Raw genomic sequence first — 20,602 nt, 5'->3', positions numbered from 1 at the left:
CTGCATCCCGTGTGAAAGAGTTCCATAGTTTAACTATGCACTGTGTGAAGAGGTATTTTCTTTTTATATGTCCTCCTGAATTTTCCAACACTGAGCTCTGTTGGATTTCCATGAGTTCTAGTATTATGAACTTAACAACTCGGCACACTAAACAATCACAGCAATTTGAAAAACAATAACACTAAATTAGTCCATCTCTCTTTTAAAACAAACAAACTCCAACAACCTGGGCACCCGACTTGTAGCTGCATGAATTTATCACCACATAAATTTGTTTCGTATATTCATTGGCTCCAAGGAGACAGCAACCAAAACGCCTGCAGATCAGAGGCCATCAATTTTGTAGCCTGAAACCACGACTGGATGCATCTTGTAAAACTGATTGTGCGGGGGCAGGTTGTGTTTTAGGATTACCAAAAGTCAGCGTCTCTCCTCCCTCCCCCCACAACCTCAAATATTATATTAAGAAACAGGAGAAAAGATTTATTCAAATCCTTAGAAGAACAACAGACTTAATTCCCGCTTTCCTGTGACAATTTCCTTAATCAGGTCATTTTCTTCATTGCAATCAGCAGCAGAATTATTTTTGCATCCCATCATTGCTTCGTTCTAATTCTGGAAGCCCTTGAACAAAGAACACTATTTAAAATAATACTAAATATTTTTTTTTTTTAAAAGCTAGAGATTCTAAACCAAGACACACACACAGAAAGTTGTGTAAATACTAAACTCTGATCTAACCCACTAGCAAGCGGGAGAGTAGAGTTAGCTTAACTCCCCATATACATGGCACTACTGTTTGTAGAAAGGAGGCAAACAGGGCTGCCTCTGAAGACAGTTCAGCAGCTTCAGCTGGTGCAGAATTTATCGGCCAGGTTGCTCACCAGAACAAGCCACTTTGAGCATATAATGCCCATCCCAGTCTGGCTGAACTTGCCTGCGAATTAGTTTCTGGGCCCTATTCAAAGTGCTGATTTGACCTATGAAGCCTTAAATGGCTCAGGACTGCAATACTTCAAGGATCACCTTTCCCTATATGAACTGACTCAGACCCTGCAATCATCATTAGAGGCACTTCTTCATGTGCTTCCTCCACAAGAGGTCTGGGTGGTGGCAAAATGAGAATGGGCCTTTTCTGCGGTGGCTCCCCACTTGTGGAATGCTCTCCCCAGGAAAGCTCGCCTGGCCCCTTCGTTACACATCTTTAGGTGTCAGGCAAAACTATTCCGATTCTCCCAGGCCTTTGGCTAATTAAACAATCTATAGCCTCTTAAACTGTGGGCATGTGAGGTTAGTGTTTCCATTTGTTATTATAGTATGCATTTTTTTGTATTTTCATATTGAAAACCTCCCTGTCATCTTTGGATGAAGGGTGGTATAGGAAATAAATGAATCAATGAATGAATGAATAAGATAAGATCAAGCAAATATTTTCCCACTAAGCCCTGGGCAGAAAAGCAACGACAAACCTAGACAGCATCTTAAAAAGCAGAGACATCACCTTGCCAACAAAGGTCCGTATAGTTAAAGCTATGGTTTTCCCACTCGTGATGTATGGAAGTGAGAGCTGGACCATAAAGGTGGCTGATCGCCGAAGAATTGATGCTTTTGAATTATGGTGCTGGAGGAGACTCCTGAGAGTCCCATGGACTGCAAGAAGATCAAACCTCTCCATTCTGAAGGAAATCAGCCCTGAGTGCTCACTGGAAGGACAGATCCTGAAGCTGAGGCTCCAATACTTTGGCCACCTCATGAGAAGAAAAGACTCCCTGGAAAAGACCCTGATGTTGGGAAAGATGGAGGGCACAAGGAGAAGGGGACGACAGAGGACGAGATGGTTGGACAGTGTTGTCGAAGCTACCAGCATGAGTTTGACCAAACTGTGGGAGGCAGTGGAAGACAGGAGTGCCTGGCGTGCTCTGGTCCATGGGGTCATGAAGAGTTGGACACGACTAAACAACAACAGCAGCAACAACAATAACAACAACAAGCCCTGGGCAGGGCTTCTACAGAAGTGGGAATGACTAGCTCTGTTAATGTCTCAGGTCTGATTTCCAAGGTTGGGTTGGCAACACCCTTCACCTTAAACCCTGGAGAGTTGGTGCATGTCAGTGTAGACCAGGGTCCCCCAAACCACAGCTGTTTTTGGACTACAGTTCCCATCATCCCTGACCACTGGTCCTGCTAACTAGGGATGATGGGAGTTGTAGTCCAAAAACAGCTGAAGACCCACGTTTGGGAAACCGTGGCATAGACAATGCTGAACTAGATGGAGCATCGGTCAGATTCAGTGTTAAGGCAGCTTCCTATGTTCCTATGCAGGGAACCAGTCACTGTCCCTGATAAGTCCTTGCTGAGATCCTGGGAATTCACACCACTTGGGTTGAGTGTTGCGTCATCCTCCACAACTGATGGCATTTGCAGTCAACTGAGACACTCTGTACTTAACCACTTGTTTTCACATCCTTGGACACAACTTAGCTAGCCATTAGCGCTAGTTTTCCTTTCCCCCCCTTTTTCTTTTTTTAAAAAGACACTTTTTAATAATGCATGGCCATGTGCAAAGCCATTTATCCCCAAAGTAATCCGGATGGCACAGAAGACTGTTTGAAGAAGTAGGCGCAAAAAGACCTCCAGAGGAAGAAGCGGCTGCTCTTTCGCTTCCTAGCTAGGGCTCGAAAACAGCGCAGGGGGCTGCTGTCAATGTTTACACAAGTGCAGAGCAAACACGGCAAGCAGCACAGAAGCGCTCTTGGCTGTGTTCAATATGTTCCGTTTAAATGTTTTATAAGTTGTGCGACTAAAATGTATATTTGGTAACATTTGGCAAACCGAGGGGAGACGGAGGAGAGGAGAGAGCAGTCCTTTTGAAATATTATGGGAAGTATTACACTCTATTCTCGTTCTCTGTAAGCATTGCATCGTCATAGCTCAGCGGTAGAGTGTCTGCCTTGCAAGCAGAAGTTCCTGGGTTCAATCCCCAGCTTCTCCGGGTAGGGCTGGGAGATAGTATTGTGTCGACAGTACAGTGGTACCTCGGGTTAAGAACTTAATTCGTTCTGGAGGTCTGTTCTTAACCTGAAACTGTTCTTAATCTGAAGCACCACTTTAGCTAATGGGGTCTCCTGCTGCCGCTGCACCGCCGGAGCACGATTTCTGTTCTCATCCCGAAGCAAAGTTCTTAACCCAAGGTAATATTTCTGGGTTAGCGGAGTCTGTAACCTGAAGCGTATGTAACCTGAAGCATATGTACCACTGTACTGCGATGGATGGCCCCATGGTCTGAATCTAAGCCAGCATCCTAAGTGCCTCTTCGTAGTGGCTTTCAACAGCCACTAGCCTTACGGCTATGTTCTACCTCCACTATCAGAGACATAAGCCTCTGATTACCACCTGCAGGGAACTGCAGGTAGGCAGAGTGCTGTTGTGCTCATGTCCACCTTGCAGGGTTCCCACTGACCAGCCGCTGTGAGAAGAGGATGCTGAACTAGACGGGTTCTGATCCAGGAAGCTTGCCTTACATTCTTCCTCCTTCAAAATGCTCTTAACCTATGTAGTTAGCATTTGACTCATCTTATTTGCTGCTTGGTCATAAATAAAGCAGTTTACAAAAACAAAATTTAAAGTTATCCAAATAATCTTTATTAGTTTTCCGGTTGCATACTCCACATACACATAATGTGTTGCATTTTACATTTATACTTGCTCCTAAGCGCTGACTTCCCTCCTTCCTTCTTCTGGTTTTTTATATCACATATAATTTTATCGCATTATTTTCATCCATTTTGTATATTGTTATTCATTTTCCATATTTGCCCATAGTATATCCACAAACAAATAAATCCTCCTGTTTGTACAATTCTTGTTGTCTGTCTGTATTCATTTACAACTACAGTTTACCTCAGGTTACATATGCTTCAGGTTAAAGATGCTTCAGGTTACAGACTCTGCTAACCCTGAAATAGTACCTTGGGTTAAGAACTTTGCTTCAGGATGAGAACAGAAATTGTGCGACGGCGGCAGCAGGAGGCCCCATTAGCTAAAGTAGTGCTTCAGGTTAAGAACAGTTTCAGGTTAAGAACGGACCTACAGAACGAATTAAGTTCTTAACCCAAGGTACCACTGTACTGTTAGTTATATTAATTTCCTTATACATTTTGCTTCTTATTATTTTCATTAAAAGTGATGGATAATGAAAATTTAAAGTTATAAAGACACAGTTATAAACAAGAATAAAAGGGAATAATAACTCAAATCTACAATATGCTAAAACTGTAGATGCTGCCATGCTAAAAGGTCGATTTCTTACAAGCAACCAATGAATATTATGCGACGCCTGTAACAGTGCCATTTTCACAGATCAAAGTGGTCAAGAGGGCAAATACTAAGGCAATCCCTCAAGTTATTAAATTCATATTCCAGTTTTCTGCCAAGGAGCTTAAGGTGGCACACATCATCCCCATGCTCCCATTTTCACCATAACAGCCCTGTAAGGCAGGTTAGGCTGGGAAACAGTAACATTAAGAGCATTAATTGAGCCCTACTGTACCGTAACAGAGGTCCATCTCGGATCCACCATTGCATTCCCCACAACAACTCACCAGTTGCTTCTGGGAAGCCCACAACGAGGACATAAAGACAAGTGACCCTCTTTCCAAGGTTTGTTCTCCATCAACAGGTATCCTAAGGTACATTGTCTCTAAACCTGGAAGCTCTATTCAATCACCATGGCTAGAAAGAACATAATAATTGCCGCTGCTGGATCAGCCTAAAATCCTCCTCATCCTCCGCCATTTTATCCAGAAACCGTTTTCCTCTGACAATGAAGAACAACAGGAGCAATGTCAAATGCCCCACTTGCATCAGACCATTTTAAACAAGCATGGCCTTTCCCACAAAGAATCCTGGGAACTGTAGTTTCTTAAGGATTCTGAGAGATGTGAGGAGACTCCTGTTCCCTCCACAGACCTGTAATTCCCAGTGGTTTAACAATCAAACCCTCCTTCCAAAGGAACTCTGGGAATTGTAGTTTCCAATTTCCTTCTTGCGGCTGTGACAGAGAAGAGGGAGGACTCACAAGCCTAAGGCTTAACCATCTGACACTAAACTATAGTTCAGGTGCTAGAGAGAAGCATGTTAGGAGCTCCTCTGGGAAAAAGAGACCTCAGTTTGAATGCAGAGAAAGAAAAAGAGATGACTGATAAGCCTTAGTGTAAATACACCCCATGCATGTCACTTAAGAATACGAGAATCTATCCATTTCAGTTTCTCATTTTTTTCACTCTTACATTCACTTCTCCACATCAATTGTAATTTTTTAAAAAGCCAGTGTGGAAATTCATCAACATTTTAGTGCTAATTTCTCCTAACTGCATTTTATGTTCAGTTTTCCCTCATATGTACATTTTTGCAAAGCAGTCTTCTCCAATATAATGCATGTTTCTAGGTTATTTGCACTAATATATATGATTTTCTGTACACGTTACTTGGCTGCAGAACCGCACTGAAAAATTCAGAGACATGCAAATTTCAAAGAAGGCTACGTTTCAGTTTGCATCGTGTTTCAAAGTGCAAATTATTTGAGCTCGCCTTTAAATGTGAACTGAATCGAACACCTTCCACACCCCTAACGCCAGTTCCGTACAGTGACGACTGCTTATTTTCTGGATGAAATAAGAAACTGACACTTTGGAAACTCATAACGATGCATCTCTGTGTAGATCTCGTCACGGAACATGAGCAATTTGTAAGGTGCTGAGGTGACGTTTCAATAAGACAGAGAGGGTGAAGGCAATTTGCCCACATATAGAAAAAGAACCATTTGCTACAAGGAATCATTATATTAATATGTTGTTTTTTTTTTATGTCCCATTGTAAGCAACAGGTGAGCCATATGGAAGATTATTATGGAAAGGAGCAGGGAGAGAGACGAAGTGAAAATCGAGGGTTGCCGTTGTCAGAGACAGCCGAACGCCTGTGAGACAAAGCCTCTGGGCTGAACTGCTACTCATGTCATGGAAAGTTCATGAGCATATCAGACGCCAAGGGGGAGTGGGTGAGCAGCTCTTGTGGGAAAGAGGAAGATCAGTTTGGAGACAGAGAAATAAATTACTTAGTGGTGCTGTCAAGAAATAAAGAGGTAAGAGAGAGAAGGGGTGTTGGGTAAACCAGAAAGCTGAGAAGCCCAATGGGAAGGTAAGTTGGAAGGAAGGAAGGAAGGAAGGAAGGAAGGAAGGAAGGAAGGAAGGAGGTCAAGGAAAAGGAAGACCAGTGGCAAGGTAACTGGAGAAAAAGACTATTTCCACATCATGTTTTTATCCTGCTCCCCCATCTCCAGGGAGCTCTCTCCATACCATCCAGGGTAGGACCTTAAGCCAAGAGACAGATATTTGCACAAGGTGATACAAAAGGGCTGGTTCAGACATGGCCACCTTGGTCCAGGAACCCATGGTTTATCAGACCTAGACTGAGCCATGTACAGGCATGCTTTCTCCAAACCATCTCAGTTCTGCCTCCCTTCAGTGAAGGAGTCCTGGTTACAAGGGAGAGAAGGGGCACCTGCAGCCTTCCAGAGGTGGTTGGACTTCAGTTCTCATCAGCCTCCACTATCATGGCCAATGGTCAGCCCTGAAGGGGCATCTAGCCCACAGGTTCTCCACTCTTGCTATGAGGCCTCCCTTCAAAGCATAGCCTGCCAGTTGCAGGCATGCTGGGAAACTGGGCTTTGAATTTTTATAAGTTAAAGAGCAGTATTGTAGAAATATAAGTTCTATATAAGAAATATGTAACTGTGCGGTATAAAGTAATGGATAGATAAAGTACAGTGAGATTAACTGGAAGTCAGTCTTAAATTTCTTCTCTATAAATTTTATAATTGTGTTCAGTATCAGGAGTATATATGATGATACTTATATTAATCTTCTTGTATCTTATAGTGTGGTGGTTTGTTTGATTTTTCTTTTATTTGTTTGTTTGATTGTATGTTCGTTTACTTGTATGTCTGTTTTCTCATAAATGTATTTATTTTAAATTAATAAAGATATATATTTTTTTAAAAAGCTAAAGAGCAGTATAGAGACACACCTCAGAAATAAATATATTGGCTGCAGATCTCTGGTTTGTCATCATTATTTCCCAGCACTAAAAAAGAAGTGTAGATTTTAAAAAAATAAAAAATACGAGAGGTGCCAAACCAGAGGTAATAGCACTCAGCATATTTTGAAGAGTTGGGGGGGCGAGGAAGGGGGGGGAGGCATTAAACAGAAAAAAAGAAGTTCTTGTGAAACAGAACCAACATTGCTCCAGTACAAATTCAAAGCTTCTTCTCACCTAATGCCTTTGTTGCTAGTCTTTGATTGTTATACTTTCTAAATCTATTACCGCAAGCATGAGAGGGAGAGAGAAGCTTAGCATTTCATTTTTCAATGGAAGCCAGGCTTTTGATTTCACTAACAAGATTACTTCACCCAGATGTGTTGTTGGAAGACGGGTAGAGCCCACAGGCCACCTGCTGCCCATCACGGTGCAAGAAGACATTCAGAAGGAAGAGCTTCCTTTCTTAGGGAACAACTACAGATCATTTTGCACGCAGGAGGTCCCAGGTTCCATCGCCAGCATCTCCAGGGAGGGCTGGGAGAAACCCCTGCCTGCAATCCTGGAGAGCTGCTGACAGCCAGCGTAGACGATATGGAACAAGCTATGGCCCAATGGGTCTGATTCAGTATAAGGCAGCATCCTGCATTTCATTAGACTACAGCAGGGGTGGGAAGTCTGTGGCCCTTCAGATCTTGTGTTTATTTAAACTATTTATAAATTACACTTTCATACAAAATGTCACGAGCCAAAACACACAGTTACAACAAAAGTATCAAGCACATCAGGGAGAGCTGGTTGGCAGAGAATCCCAGCTTTGAAAGGCCTGTTTGAATAAACACAGTTTTTAGAAGCAGGGGTGACTCCTGCCCAACCTCTGCTTGCAGGGAGTTCTTGCTGGACTCTTGCAGTTCCTGACAGCCCCCTGCCAAAAAAGGGCAACTATTTGGAATTATGGGAGTTGTAGCAGCCCAGCAGATTCTGGAGGAATGTGCCAGCAGGAACAGTTTCTATCTCTTTTAAAACTATCCTACCTGGCATGCCATGTATGAGATCTCCGCAGAGTACGAAGAATTTCGGTTTGGGGTTCAGCTGGTTAATCGCTTGCACTGCTTGCTGTGTTAGTTTGAGCTCCTCTTCCCATTCGTCACCTCCATGGTCGCAGTCGCCAATTGAATATGCTTTCATCAATCCAAACTGAGGATCCGCTCCTTGAATGAAGTAGAAAGGGGCTCTCCATTCCTGTTCCGCATCTAAATACATAAAAAACAGAAACACATAAAGATAAAAACAAATGCTACCGCAGTCAGTTAATTCCAAACCTTTTCTGCATTGATAACAGCAAGAGTTATAGATTTTAAAGACACCCTTAGGCAATGTCACGTTACCCAGCTCCCCTCACTAGAGATGGAGTCTGTCACAGCTTTGTGTGACATCGCAAGACAAGAAAAGGTACTATATCACCCCACTTTTGATTTGAATGACTTGACTACACTGGCAAATCTGTTCTCCAAAGTCATTTTGTATTGATATTGTTCAACTACAACATCAAACAGACAAGAAACACAGTATTACTAGAGGTAGGTGGGGTCTGGACACGGTGTCTTCCTCACCTGAAGACACGCTTTTTAGAGATGTTTTCCTAAGGAAAACAAGATACACACACCCTGAAAAACCCCATAGGATTGGGGTCACTGCTCCCCTAACAGAGGTTCTAATACTTCATCATCGCCAAGTCCCCCAGGTCAACAGACAATTGGACTGAACCTCAATTAAGAGCCACTTTGCAATGCAATCTTCTGGCAGCGAGATTAATCACTTTGTCAGCTAATGGCGCTGCCCTAATTGTGCATAAAGAAGCACGATTTCTGTTCTCATCCTGAAGCAAAGTTCTTAACCCGAGGTACTATTTCTGGGTTAATGGAATCTGTAACCTGAAGCGTCTGTAACCCGTGGTACCACTGTCGTATGACACAGTTGACACGTTCTCTTCTCCCTCCTGCTCCCAGTTTCCTGATTGTTTTCTCTGTGTGCTGCTATTTGGGTTGTTTTCTCTGTATGCTGCTATTTACAGCAAACTGCACCTTTGAGGCAAACAGTTTCTCAGGGAGTGACTTAGAGCAAGAAGACAGTGTTTGTGTTTGTTTGGTTTTTTTTGCATGTGTGTGTGTGTGTGTGTGTGTGTGAGAGAGAGAGAGAGAGAGAGAGCCCCCTTCTCCTTCCGGACATATCAAAGTCCAAATCCTGTTTCTGTCTGTCCTGCACCTCCCCAACCCTCCTGACCCCTGCTGCTACTTCACTGACCAGTGATAATTATCATTAACATGTAGTCTGACCTAAAGAGAAGGGTCAGTAACTCATGGAAAATACTGACAAATATATTACCAAACCAGGCACTCTTTTTTTTTTTACTGTGGCAGTCTGAGCACAGAAAAGAGACCACTGAAATTAACTTAACTGTCAAGGTGATTTATCGTTCCGATTCCGTAAACTGTGTTGACTGCTTTTGTTCCATATGCTGAACACGATTGCTTCACACTGGGATAATCCACTGGTGATGAGCTGCGTTGTTCAGAGAAATGTAGGTGTAGGAACAGAAAGGCTTGCATATCCAAGTTACATCAGTTGAACGGTATGAACGTTTTGCTATTTCCTGAGTTAGTGACAAACTAGACACAACAGTGGCAGCCGCACTTGAAATATACACATGTACCACCACGAACCTTTTGGCAGAAAGGTGATTTACAGAGGCAGCAATGAAGGAAAAACTAAATCAGAGATTTAGGCGGCAATCCTATGCCCATTTACTGGGGAGTAACCTCCAACCTAGCAGTTCGAAAGCACGTCAAAGTGCAAGTAGATAAATAGGTACCACTCTGGCGGGAAGGTAAACAGTGTTTCCGTGTGCTGCTCTGGTTGGCCAGAAGCGGCTTAGTCATGCTGGCCACATGACCCGGAAGCTGTACGCCGGCTCCCTTGGCCAATAAAGCGAGATGAGCGCTGCAACCCCAGAGTCGGTCACGACTTGACCTAATGGTCAGGGGTCCCTTTACCTTTACCTTTTAACCTCCAATGAATTCTGTTAGACTTACATTTGGGTAGACAAGTGCAAGATCATTTAATTATGTGTCTGCCCCATATAATGCAGGGCAGGGATAGGGGTGTGTCTTGATTTCAATTTCAAAAGGGCACACAGATGAGCAAAGATGAACCTAAATCTCTTCCCGTGGTCAGTCACTCAAACTCCGTATTTCCTCAGGGTACAGCATCAGAAGTGAGTTGAGCCAAGTGCAAACTTCTAGAAGCCACAGACCACAGAGAGGGAACAGTATAATGTTTTATCATTATCTTATTTGTTTCAATAAGTATCAGCCAAATTTGCTTCCTCATTCCCCAGCCCCCAATCCTTTTTTTGGGGTACTTCCAGACATCATGATTATTGAGCATTCATCCTGATTTGTTTCTCGGAGTTTAGATCACATTGTCTATTTAATGAGCAGGGAAGTTATATTATTATTTATTATATTTAATTTTTTGCCTACCACAAAAAATTGTCTCAAAGCTGGTTGTCGGGTTTTTTGAGACAATACCATTTTTTTTTTTTAAAAAAAACCCATTAACTAAAAATGCTTGCACTGAAATAACTTTAAAAAGACACAACTTAACCCACCCAACTAAAAGATCAACAACATTTAAGACTAAAATCTCTGGGTAAATAATATCATCGCTACCTGGTATCTAAGGGTTGCTAGTAATGACACTAAAATCAATTTGAATCCCATACAGACACCAACTGGAATAAGGATTTGCATTGAGAGGGCTTGTTGAAAGAGGACTGTATTTAGCAAGTGCTGGAGACAATAGAAAATGTGCCTTTCTGATGTAATAATAAGTAATACTTTGGTAAATAATGTATAATGGGAGGGGGGGTTCTAATGGGCAGGTGTCACCGCACTAAAAGCCCAATGCCAACATCAGGTAGAATGGACCTCCTCATAGGAAGGTATGTGTAGTACAATCCTAATACAGTGGTACCTTGGGTTAAGTACTTAATTCGTTCCCGAGGTCCGTACTTAACCTGAAACTGTTCTTAACCTGAAACACCACTTTAGCTAGTGGGGCCTCCTGCTGCTGCCGCGCCGCCGGAGCACGATTTCTGTTCTCATCCTGAAGCAAAGTTCTTAACCTGAAGCACTATTTCTGGGTTAGCGGAGTCTGTAACCTGAAGCGTATGTAACCTGAAGTGTATGTAACCCGAGGTACCACTGTACATTTGTGCTGTTTTTATTGTGTGAAAAGTTTTTAATGCTAAGTTTTCCCTTTTTTGCATTAATATCTTTACTGTGTTCCTTATGCATAAAATTTCATAACTGTATCAATGTACAACACACACATCTTCTCCCTACCCTCCAGTGATCCAGGCAACAGAGAAACAGGCAACAGAAAAGCACAACAGATATTCAAGATTAACCTCAACTTTTCAAGTTGTACGTTCAAGTTGACATTCCTCTGTTGGGGCAACCCGATAGCCTGCCCAAGCACTTTATGAAACAGTTTTAAGAACGAGCCAGCAAATTTCATTCAGGTTCCCGCAGACCTCACTTTAAAAAAACCCAATGAATGCATGCTTCGCCAGAGCATTAGCATCCAAGTTTCGTTCAGTGACATTTACATTGTGTCAGGACATCCCTTGTGATAACATTTCACTGTAGACTTTTGTGTAACTAGGTGACTCCATCTGTCATCAGGTCTTCTGCAGAATGGAAGGTGCTCTGTTCCAAACAGACAAAACCATCTGCAGGCAGCTCTTTGCCAGAATGGGAATGCAGCAGTAACTCATACACCATTCTGGATCAGATTTGGCTTTTGTTTTCCAGAGATTAAATACATTTCCCATGGAAACAGAACAAAGACATTCACAAAGGGTTAATCAAGGCCATAGTTAGCTGAACCCCTGAAAAAAATAACAATACAATAAACGACAGGCAAAAGTAGTCGCAATCCCAGAATGGCTACTTCTGCCTTTAAAAGTTTGGGCTGCATGTAACTTTCTCCTTCCCTGAACCCCACTGGCAATTTCTTGGTGCTTTTTCACATACAAAAGGAAAACAAGTAAGGTGGGGGAACCATGCAAATTATACGTGGTATAGACAAGGGGAACAGAGACACTCCCCCCCCTCGTAATATTAGACTCCAGATTTATCCAGTGAAGCTGAACAGCAGGAGAATAAACAGAATAAAGCTGAACTATGGAATTTGCTTTCACAATATGTGATATAAAAATTAGACACGTTCCTTGAACATAAAGCTATCAACCCCAATGCCTATATTCTTCTCCACTGTTGGAGCAGTAGGCTTCTAAATACAGTGGTACCTCAGGTTACATATGCTTCAGTTTACATATGCTTCAGGTTACAGACTCTGCTAACCCAGAAATAGTGCTTCAGGTTAAGAACTTTGCTTCAGGATGAGAACAGAAATTGTGCTCCGGCGGCACAGCAGCAGCAGCAGCAGCAGCAGCAGCAGCAGCAGCAGGAGGAGGCCCCATTAGCTAAAGTGGTGCTTCAGGTTAAGAACAGTTTCAGGTTAAGTACGGACATCCGGAACAAATTAAGTACTTAACCCGAGGTACCACTGTAAAGGTAAAGGTAAAGGTACCCCTGCCTGTACGGGCCAGTCGTGACCGACTCTAGGGTTGCGCGCTCATCTCGCTCAAGAGGCCGGGAGCCAGCGTCGTCTGAAGACACTTCCGGGTCACGTGCCCAGCGTGACGAAGCTGCAACTGGCGAGCCATCACCAGTGCCGCACACGGAAACGCCATTTATTTACTTGCACTTAGGGGTGCTTTCGAACTGCTAGGTGGGCAGGAGCTGGGACCGAACGACGGGAGCTCACCCTGCCGTGGGGATTCAAACCGCCGACCATACGATCGGCAAGTCCTAGGCGCTGAGGTTTTACCCACAGCGCCACCCGCGTCCCTGTTGAGGTACCACTGTACCAGCTTCTAAAAACGAAAGGCAAGGATAGGGTTGTTGAACTCAGGTCCTGCACGTAGGCTTCCCATAGGCATCTGGTTGGCCACAGCAAGAGCAGGATATTAGCCTAGATGGGCCACTGTCGATTCCGCAGGTTCTTCTTATGTTCTAAATTCATCAGTGGCTAGAAAATAATGATCTTCAGCTGCAGTTGCCTCCAAGGATGAGGTGCCAGGCTTTCAGGTCTCTATGACAGGAAACTGGAGTTCCCAGGATTATTTGGGGGTGTCATGCGATTTGCACTGATTATAATGTATGGTGTGGCTCTGCACTGGTTGATCTGAAAGGGGAGAGGATTGGTTCTGGTGCCCCAACATTTTTGTTTTGTTTCCAAAATCAGCCAATTGTTTGTGCGCCCTTGGCAAAAGAGGCACAGTGAGACTCTTTTTGGCCTTAGAACTCCCTTCCTTCAGAAATCAGGGCAAAAGTCTCTTTCAGAAGCGACATAAGCCATTTTTTTAAAGAGAAAGAGTAAACATTGAATTGCAGTGGGTGAAAAGAGTTTCCAAGCAATTTTTGAGTCTATTTTATATAGAACTGTTCTTACTGTCATCATTTCAAGTGCCATTTTTTCACCTTAAGCCTTCAGGAGTGGTTTAAAAACCCAACAAAAATGAGTAAATGGTGCTGCAGAGATGGTTAAAATACGCAACTTTTAAAGTCTTTCTTTTACAAAACTATTGAGGGAACCTTGCCTTATGACCAGCCCTGCCACCTGACAACTTTTATGAAGCAACTACACTATCCACTCTTTGTTATTCTAAGCTTTCTCTAGTCCAGCAAAATTTAGTATACACTAGGAACACTTAAAAAATCCATTCCCTTTGCAGGCAAGTCCAGCTAGAAGTGCTTTCCCAAGGAAAGTCCAGTATTAGCTACAACACATAATACACTTGTCACCTGTGTATCTTCTGAGGAAGAGAGAGGTGTGGTTTAGTATGGTGGTTAGAGAAGCCTTTTTAAACCTTGAATCCCCAGATGTTCTCAAACTACAACCCCCATAATCCCTGACGACTGGCAAGAAATGATGGGAGTTGTAGTCCAACAAGATCTAGAGACCTAAGGTAGAGAAAGGCTGGGTTAGAGTACTGTATTAGATGAAGACCTGGGAGACCAGGGATCAAATCCAAGCTCACTGGGTGAACTTGGGCCAATCACTGCCTCTCAGCCTTCCCCATCTTAAAATTGATGTGGGAAAACCCCACCTAAGGTCCATTGCACAACTGAGTCCTTTACTCACTAGCAATGACATGTGACACCCGGAAATTCTCTAAAAGCAAAGTTTTATTTCTTGCTCAAGCAGGAAAGTGTAGTGATCAGAGGCTAAACCCTGATCTCTGCTTTCTCAGTTTTTATAGTGATATAGGTTAGTCATGCAAGACACCAACCTAACTTCAGCTTTACTGCAAAGACAGATGTATCCACACCTCAACTAACTAAGCATTTTCCTGTTTACTCTGTTTAAAGGTCATGGCCTAGCATGCTTCCAAAACTTCCCTTTACACACCCTCTTGTGGTTTGTTCTTCCTCTCTTAAGCTTGCATTTCAGCATCATTTCAATGGGAATACAGGATTACAGACACTCCAAGTGTCCCTATTTTCCAGGGACAATGCCAGATTTACAGAAGTTGTCCTGGTTTCTGATTTGATCCTTGAATGTCCGCCTTTTCCTTAGGACGTCCCTACTTTCATCGAAGAAACGCTGGAGGGTATGGTAGGATGTCCAATTTGTACTGGAGAAATGTTGGAGGGTAGTGCTTTTTTTCTAAAAAAAATGTTTAGGGGTACTCTCATTCTGACTCAAGAAAATCACCATTTTATAGTTCAAATCAGGAAAAATAAATACAGTAAATGGACAAAAGTACAAAGATTCACAAAATGTTTAGGGGTATGTGTACCCCTGCGTCCCCCCAGAAGAAAGCACTGTTGGAGGGTATGGAGTTATGCAACCCCCGAGCCAAGGAGATAAGTAACTACACAACCTTTGGAAGACATCTGAAGGCAGCCATGTATTGGGAAGTACAGTGGTACCTCAGGTTACATACGCTTCAGGTTAGACTCCGCTAACCCAGAAATAGTACCTCGGGTTAAGAACTTTGCTTCAGGATGAGAAGAGAAATCGTGCTCTGGTGGCGCAGCAGCAGCAGGAGGCCCCATTGGCTAAAGTGGTGCTTCAGGTTAAGAAGAATTTCATGTTAAGAACGGACCTCCAGAACGAATTAAGTACGTAACCAGAGGTACCACTGTATTTTAATGCTTAATGTTTGATTATGTTTTTCTATATGTTGGAAGGTGCACAATATTATTATTATTGAATAGGACATCCCTATTTTCATCAGAGCAATGCTGGAGGGTATGGGATTATGGTGTCAGCCTGCAACAAGATGGCAATAGTCTGGTCTTGCATTTGTTACAACACAGGGTTGTTGTGAAGATTAAATGAGGATGGCTAGAACCATGTAACCACTTGGAGCTCATTGGAGAAAAGGTGGGATACAAATGCAATCAATCAATCAATCAATCAATCAATCAATCAATCAATCAAGTGGACAGTCTTATTAAACCCATAGGAAAGGAAATAACAAGTTTCCTTATACCTGCCCAGATAGCTCTCAACTAGCAGCAGCTCCCCAGAAGCTTAGGCTGAGGGTCCCATCCAGCACTTGCTGCCTGAAATCTTTTTAAATGGTGATGAGACTGGGATCTTCTGCATGCCAAGCATAAGCTCTCTCACTGAGCTGTTGTCCTCCTCCCTACCTGATTCACATAGTTTGACTATGAAAGCTCCTGCCCTGACAAGACGGCCATACAATTCCAAAGCCTTCACTTCAAAATCCATGTGACCTGAGAAACATCCTCAGCACCTTGATTTATCTCCTACCTTTCCTCCAAGCTCAAAAAAACGAACACTGGGCGAGTTTGCCTCAGTACCACGTTTTATTCTTGCAACACCCCAGCAAACTACATTTAAAGTAAGACTTGTGTGTAGGTAACACAGAGAGAAACTAGCTCAAGATCACCCAGCGAGGCCTGAGGGTGGGTGGGGATTCCCGTTAGATTAACACTCCAGCCCAGGCATAAGTAAACTCGGCCCTCCAGATGTTTGGGGACTACAACTCCCATCATCCCTGTTAGCTGGTCCTGTTAGCTAGGGGTGATGGGAGTTGTAGTCCCAAAACATCTGGAGGGCTGAGTTTGCCTATGCCTGCTCTAGCCCACTTGTGGCCTTCCACATGTTTTAGGTCACCCCCGCCATTTCCCAAGAGGTAGAGACAATTAAACCAGCAATTCAACATTTGGAGGGCACTAGGCTCGAAATTAAAAGACGCCTGCTTCTTGGGCGAAAAGCAATGACAAACCTAGACAGCATCCTAAGAAGCAGAGACATCACCTTGCCAACTAAGGTCCGTACAGTTAAAGTTATGGTTTTCCCAGTATTGATGTATGGAAGTGAAAGCTGGACCATAAAGAAGGCTGGTCGCCAAAGAATTGATGCTTTTGAATTATGGTGCTGGAGGAGACTCTTGAGAGTCCCATGGACTGCAAGAAGATCAAACCTATCCATTCTTAAGGATATCAGCCCTGAGTGCTCACTGGAAGGACAGATCCTGAAGCTGAGGCTCCAATACTTTGGCCACCTCATGAGAAGAGAAGACTCCCTGGAAAAGACCCTGATGCTGGGAAAGATGGAGGGCACAAGGAGAAGGGGACGACAGAGGACGAGATGGTTGGACAGTGTTCTCGAAGCTACCAGCATGAGTTTGACCAAACTGCGGGAGGCAGTGGAAGACAGGAGTGCCTGGCGTGCTCTGGTCCATGGGGTCACGAAGAGTCGGACACAACTAAACGACTAAACAAAAACAAAGGCTCCCCACCCTGGTGGGTCTAGCCACTACACAACGCTGCCTCACTTCTTTAGCCTCTCCCCTCTCCCTTAACTGCCCCCGCCCCGCCTAAGGACAGCCCTCGTAGTAAAGCTAGACGAAAATAATAAGCATCGCGTCGTGCCCTTCCTTTGCTAGCCCCCGTTTTCTTCCTCCGCTTCGGAGCGCCGCCTATTCCAGTCCCCCATAGCCCAGCCGTACGTCGGTGATAAGTATCCGGGCGGAACCAACTCGCCCGGCGGAAGAGTTCCGCGCTCACTTTCCGTACCGAAAAAACGCAGACTTGGGAGACAGAGAGATCCTAAAATTAAGTAAATATACCTTCGCGGAAAGCGCTCAGAGTACGGTTCCGGGCTTTTAAGAGCTCATCCTGCTCTTTGCCGGCCATGGCGTGCCTGCTCCACCACCCTAGAGCAAAAACAGACCACCAAACAGGACTGCCCAGTACTCCTCCAACTGCCGGGAACGGGAAGGAAAAGCAAACTCGGGAGCAGGAGAGGGGAGAGGCGTGGTCTATGGAGAAGGGGCGTGGTATTAGGGCGTGGGCGTGGCCCGAAGTGAGTGATGGAGCCGTGGTCGCCGCCCCCCGCAGGGCGGAGAGCGTTCCGACGTGCAAAGGTTGCGAGAAAGGCTTAATCGTATGTCACCAAAGCAGCTCCTCAGGCTTACACCATGCCTAGGATCTGGAAGTGCCAGATGCCAGCTGTGAATGGGCTGTGTCTGCGGTCGCTCAGTCGGCGTGGAAAGGGCAATCTGCCCAGGCTCAGAGAGCAATGGCTTGCACCACCGTTGACCTGCGATCACAGCAGAAAACAGGTTTCGCAGTTTGCAGCAGGGAAAGAGATTCCCGCTCTCTGCAGAAGACAGTGCTATAAAAGATCTTTTCAAAGTTGTGGCTGCCTTGACGAAGCGGGGTGAAAAGGGAGGGCGTTATTCGCGGAGGTCCTGATCCTGTGTGTGTGTGTGTGTGTGCATTTACTCAGAAGTAAATCCCACCGCGCTCAGTGGGGGCTTGCTTCCAAGTAAAGTGGGTGCAGCATTGTTCAAAGTGCAAGGTACAAAAAGGACTGGCAAGGTGGTGCCTTACATAATACTGTTAGAAGAGAAAACTGCTCCTATATCCTTTGGGGCAGGAGTCAGCAAACTTTTTCAGCGGGGGGCCGGTCCACTGTCCCTTAGACCTTGTGGGGGGCTGGACTATATTTTTTTTTGGGGGGGGGAGAATGAGTTCCTATGCCCCACAAATAACCCAGAGATGCATTTTAAATAAAAGGACACATTCTACTCATGTAAAAACACACTGATTCCCAGACTGTCCTTGGGCCGGATTTAGAAACCGATTGGTCCGGATCCGGCCTGGGCCTTAGTTTGCCTACCCATGTTTTGGGGTATCTAAGAAGCGCCCATATACAGTTCTTATGTGGGTTCTCTATCGGTAGGAGAAAATAAAGAGGCCAACCAGAGAATATTGAGAAGCAAAGAAGCTAGTGAGTATGATCTTTATTCAACTGTTGCAACAGGGTCTCACTCACCACATGCAGGAGGGAGGAGGAACCCCGAACAATGGTGTGCAGTCCCTTATACAGACTTTTGAAATTGCCTACCCTGTAGCTCAAGACCACCCCCCCCCCAGAAAGAGGTGATCCCCAGTAGAAATACATCATAGGGGGGCCGTCTATAGCAGAAAACTTGTCTGTCAAGATACCTGATAATGGTCAATCTTTGCTCTACCTGGACAGCCAGTATGTGTTTGCCTTGTACATTTATGAACGTTTATGAAATATATATAAGACCTTGGAATTCCTATAACAATACAAACAAACAACTGCGTGTTGTTTGCCTTTGGGTTTTAGATTTTAAAATTAACATGTGGGAACAGCTAAAGTGTTGGGCTGTTGATATTAGGTTGCTGTAAATGTGGGGATTTGAGGAAAAATCTTCCTGTTGGATTTTGCTGTTTTATGTGTTCTGTTACTTGCGCCGAACTTCTGAATGTGCTATTTAAAAACATAAATCTCAATGAAATAACCAGTATCCCAATTCTTTTCTAAAATCTAATTCAGGAAGACTCTTTAATGTTGCTGTTTTGCTGTATTACCTGTTCCATCTCTCTGCTGTAAGGTCTTTTTTAAAAAAAGAAATGCACAAAATCTCACCATGTTTTGCTTTGCCAAGCACACCAGAACTTTTTATAAACAGACATTATTCCTGGAAAAAGCTTCAGAGTAGAGCTGGCATCTTAAACAGTAAGAGAGCATCTTAAAACCCACAATGTGTGTGTGTTTGTTTAGGGAAGCATTTCACTCTTTCTGAATAGTTAAAAGAGAAAAGAACTTGGACAAAGGAAACTGGCGGATGTGAAACTGACAAGAGCCCTTTAAAATAGCATGTGTTAAGAGCTTGGTCAAAAGAACGACAAAGGAAATACAGGATTTGTGGCGCTTTAAAGCAGAGGTGGGGGGCTTGCGGCCAAAATTGCTCCAAAATTGCCCCATCCCAGCTTTACACCATACATTTCAAAAACATTTAACACACATTTCAAGCACGTGACTTCCCCCAAAGAATCATGGAAACAAGGCCCATGCAAGTGGAGGAGCGGAGAGGCTCACCTGGTGCACATCTTTAGGTGTGAGGCAAAACCATCCCTGTTCTCCCAGGCCTTTGGCTAATTTAACAACCTCCGTGTGGCCTTATAAACTGTTTGTGGGTGGCTGGTGGTATTGTTTTTGTTTGTTACTATGATGTATTTTTGTGTTTTTTTATTGTAAACCGCCCTGTGATCCTCGGATGAAGCATGGTTAGGAAATAATAATAATAATAATAATAATAATAATAATAATAATAATGCTGACTGCATGCACAATGTACATTTAAAAAACATGCCCCCCCCCCACAAATCCTGGAAACTGTAGTTTACTCATCACAGATCTACAATTCCTAGCACCTTTAAGAAATAATTTCCAGGATTCTTCTGTGAGATGATTTTATTTCTTATACAAGTATTGAGGCACATGGTCACTCAGTGACTATATCGAACCTTTATTCTCAATACTGATGGAACTCACAGGTGGAGAATACACATTCATGCACACGCATATAATTTGTAAAGGAAACCTTTATTGTCCTTTGAAGCTGCACTGTAGACTTATTGGAGTTCACCGATTGGGTCTGCGTTGCTCCGGGACAGGAGGAAGGAAGTCAAATGACACCGAGGTTGATTCCAAGAAAGAGTTTATTTTGCTCTCCACATAGCAGAAGGCACTTGCCTTCAGCACTATATCTTTGCACCCTTGTTCCTCCAGGCGGTGATGCTTTATGGTTTACATTTTTTTATTCTTTTTAAAATTTATTTGTGTTATGTTTGCACTTTTCTTTTTTGTCACAAATCTCCTATTATTATTATTATTATTATTATTATTATTATTATTATTATTATTATAAAAACTCCTTTATTGATCCTTCAGACTTGCAAAGCCCCATGCAGAGTGCTATGCAAAAATGGTGTCAATGTGATGTCAGGTGACTTCATGTGATGGGCATGTGGAAGCCCCTGTCCACCTGTCAAACTCTACCCACTGGTTCAAGGGGCAG

At 43.7% G+C, this 20,602-nt stretch overlaps 1 protein-coding gene across 1 annotated transcript in view; it reads right to left on the bottom strand.

Annotated features, from left to right (window-relative positions):
• Positions 1 to 17,493, bottom strand: part of CPPED1 (calcineurin like phosphoesterase domain containing 1) — a 74,780-nt gene extending 57,287 nt beyond the window's left edge. Inside the window, exons 1-2 of the mRNA XM_081840024.1 lie at positions 17,333 to 17,493; positions 8,127 to 8,345 (exon numbers count right to left, since the gene is read on the bottom strand). Coding sequence (XP_081696150.1) covers positions 8,127 to 8,345; positions 17,333 to 17,399 — 286 coding nt within the window. The 5' untranslated portion in view covers positions 17,400 to 17,493. The remainder of the gene's footprint in view (positions 1 to 8,126; positions 8,346 to 17,332) is intronic.
• Positions 17,494 to 20,602: the final 3,109 nt, after the last annotated feature.

Source organism: Podarcis erhardii (genome assembly GCF_964252035.2).
Source record: "Podarcis erhardii genome assembly, chromosome: 14".
NCBI classification, from domain to species: domain Eukaryota; kingdom Metazoa; phylum Chordata; class Lepidosauria; order Squamata; family Lacertidae; genus Podarcis; species Podarcis erhardii.
This window is presented reverse-complemented; position numbering and strand designations above follow the sequence as displayed.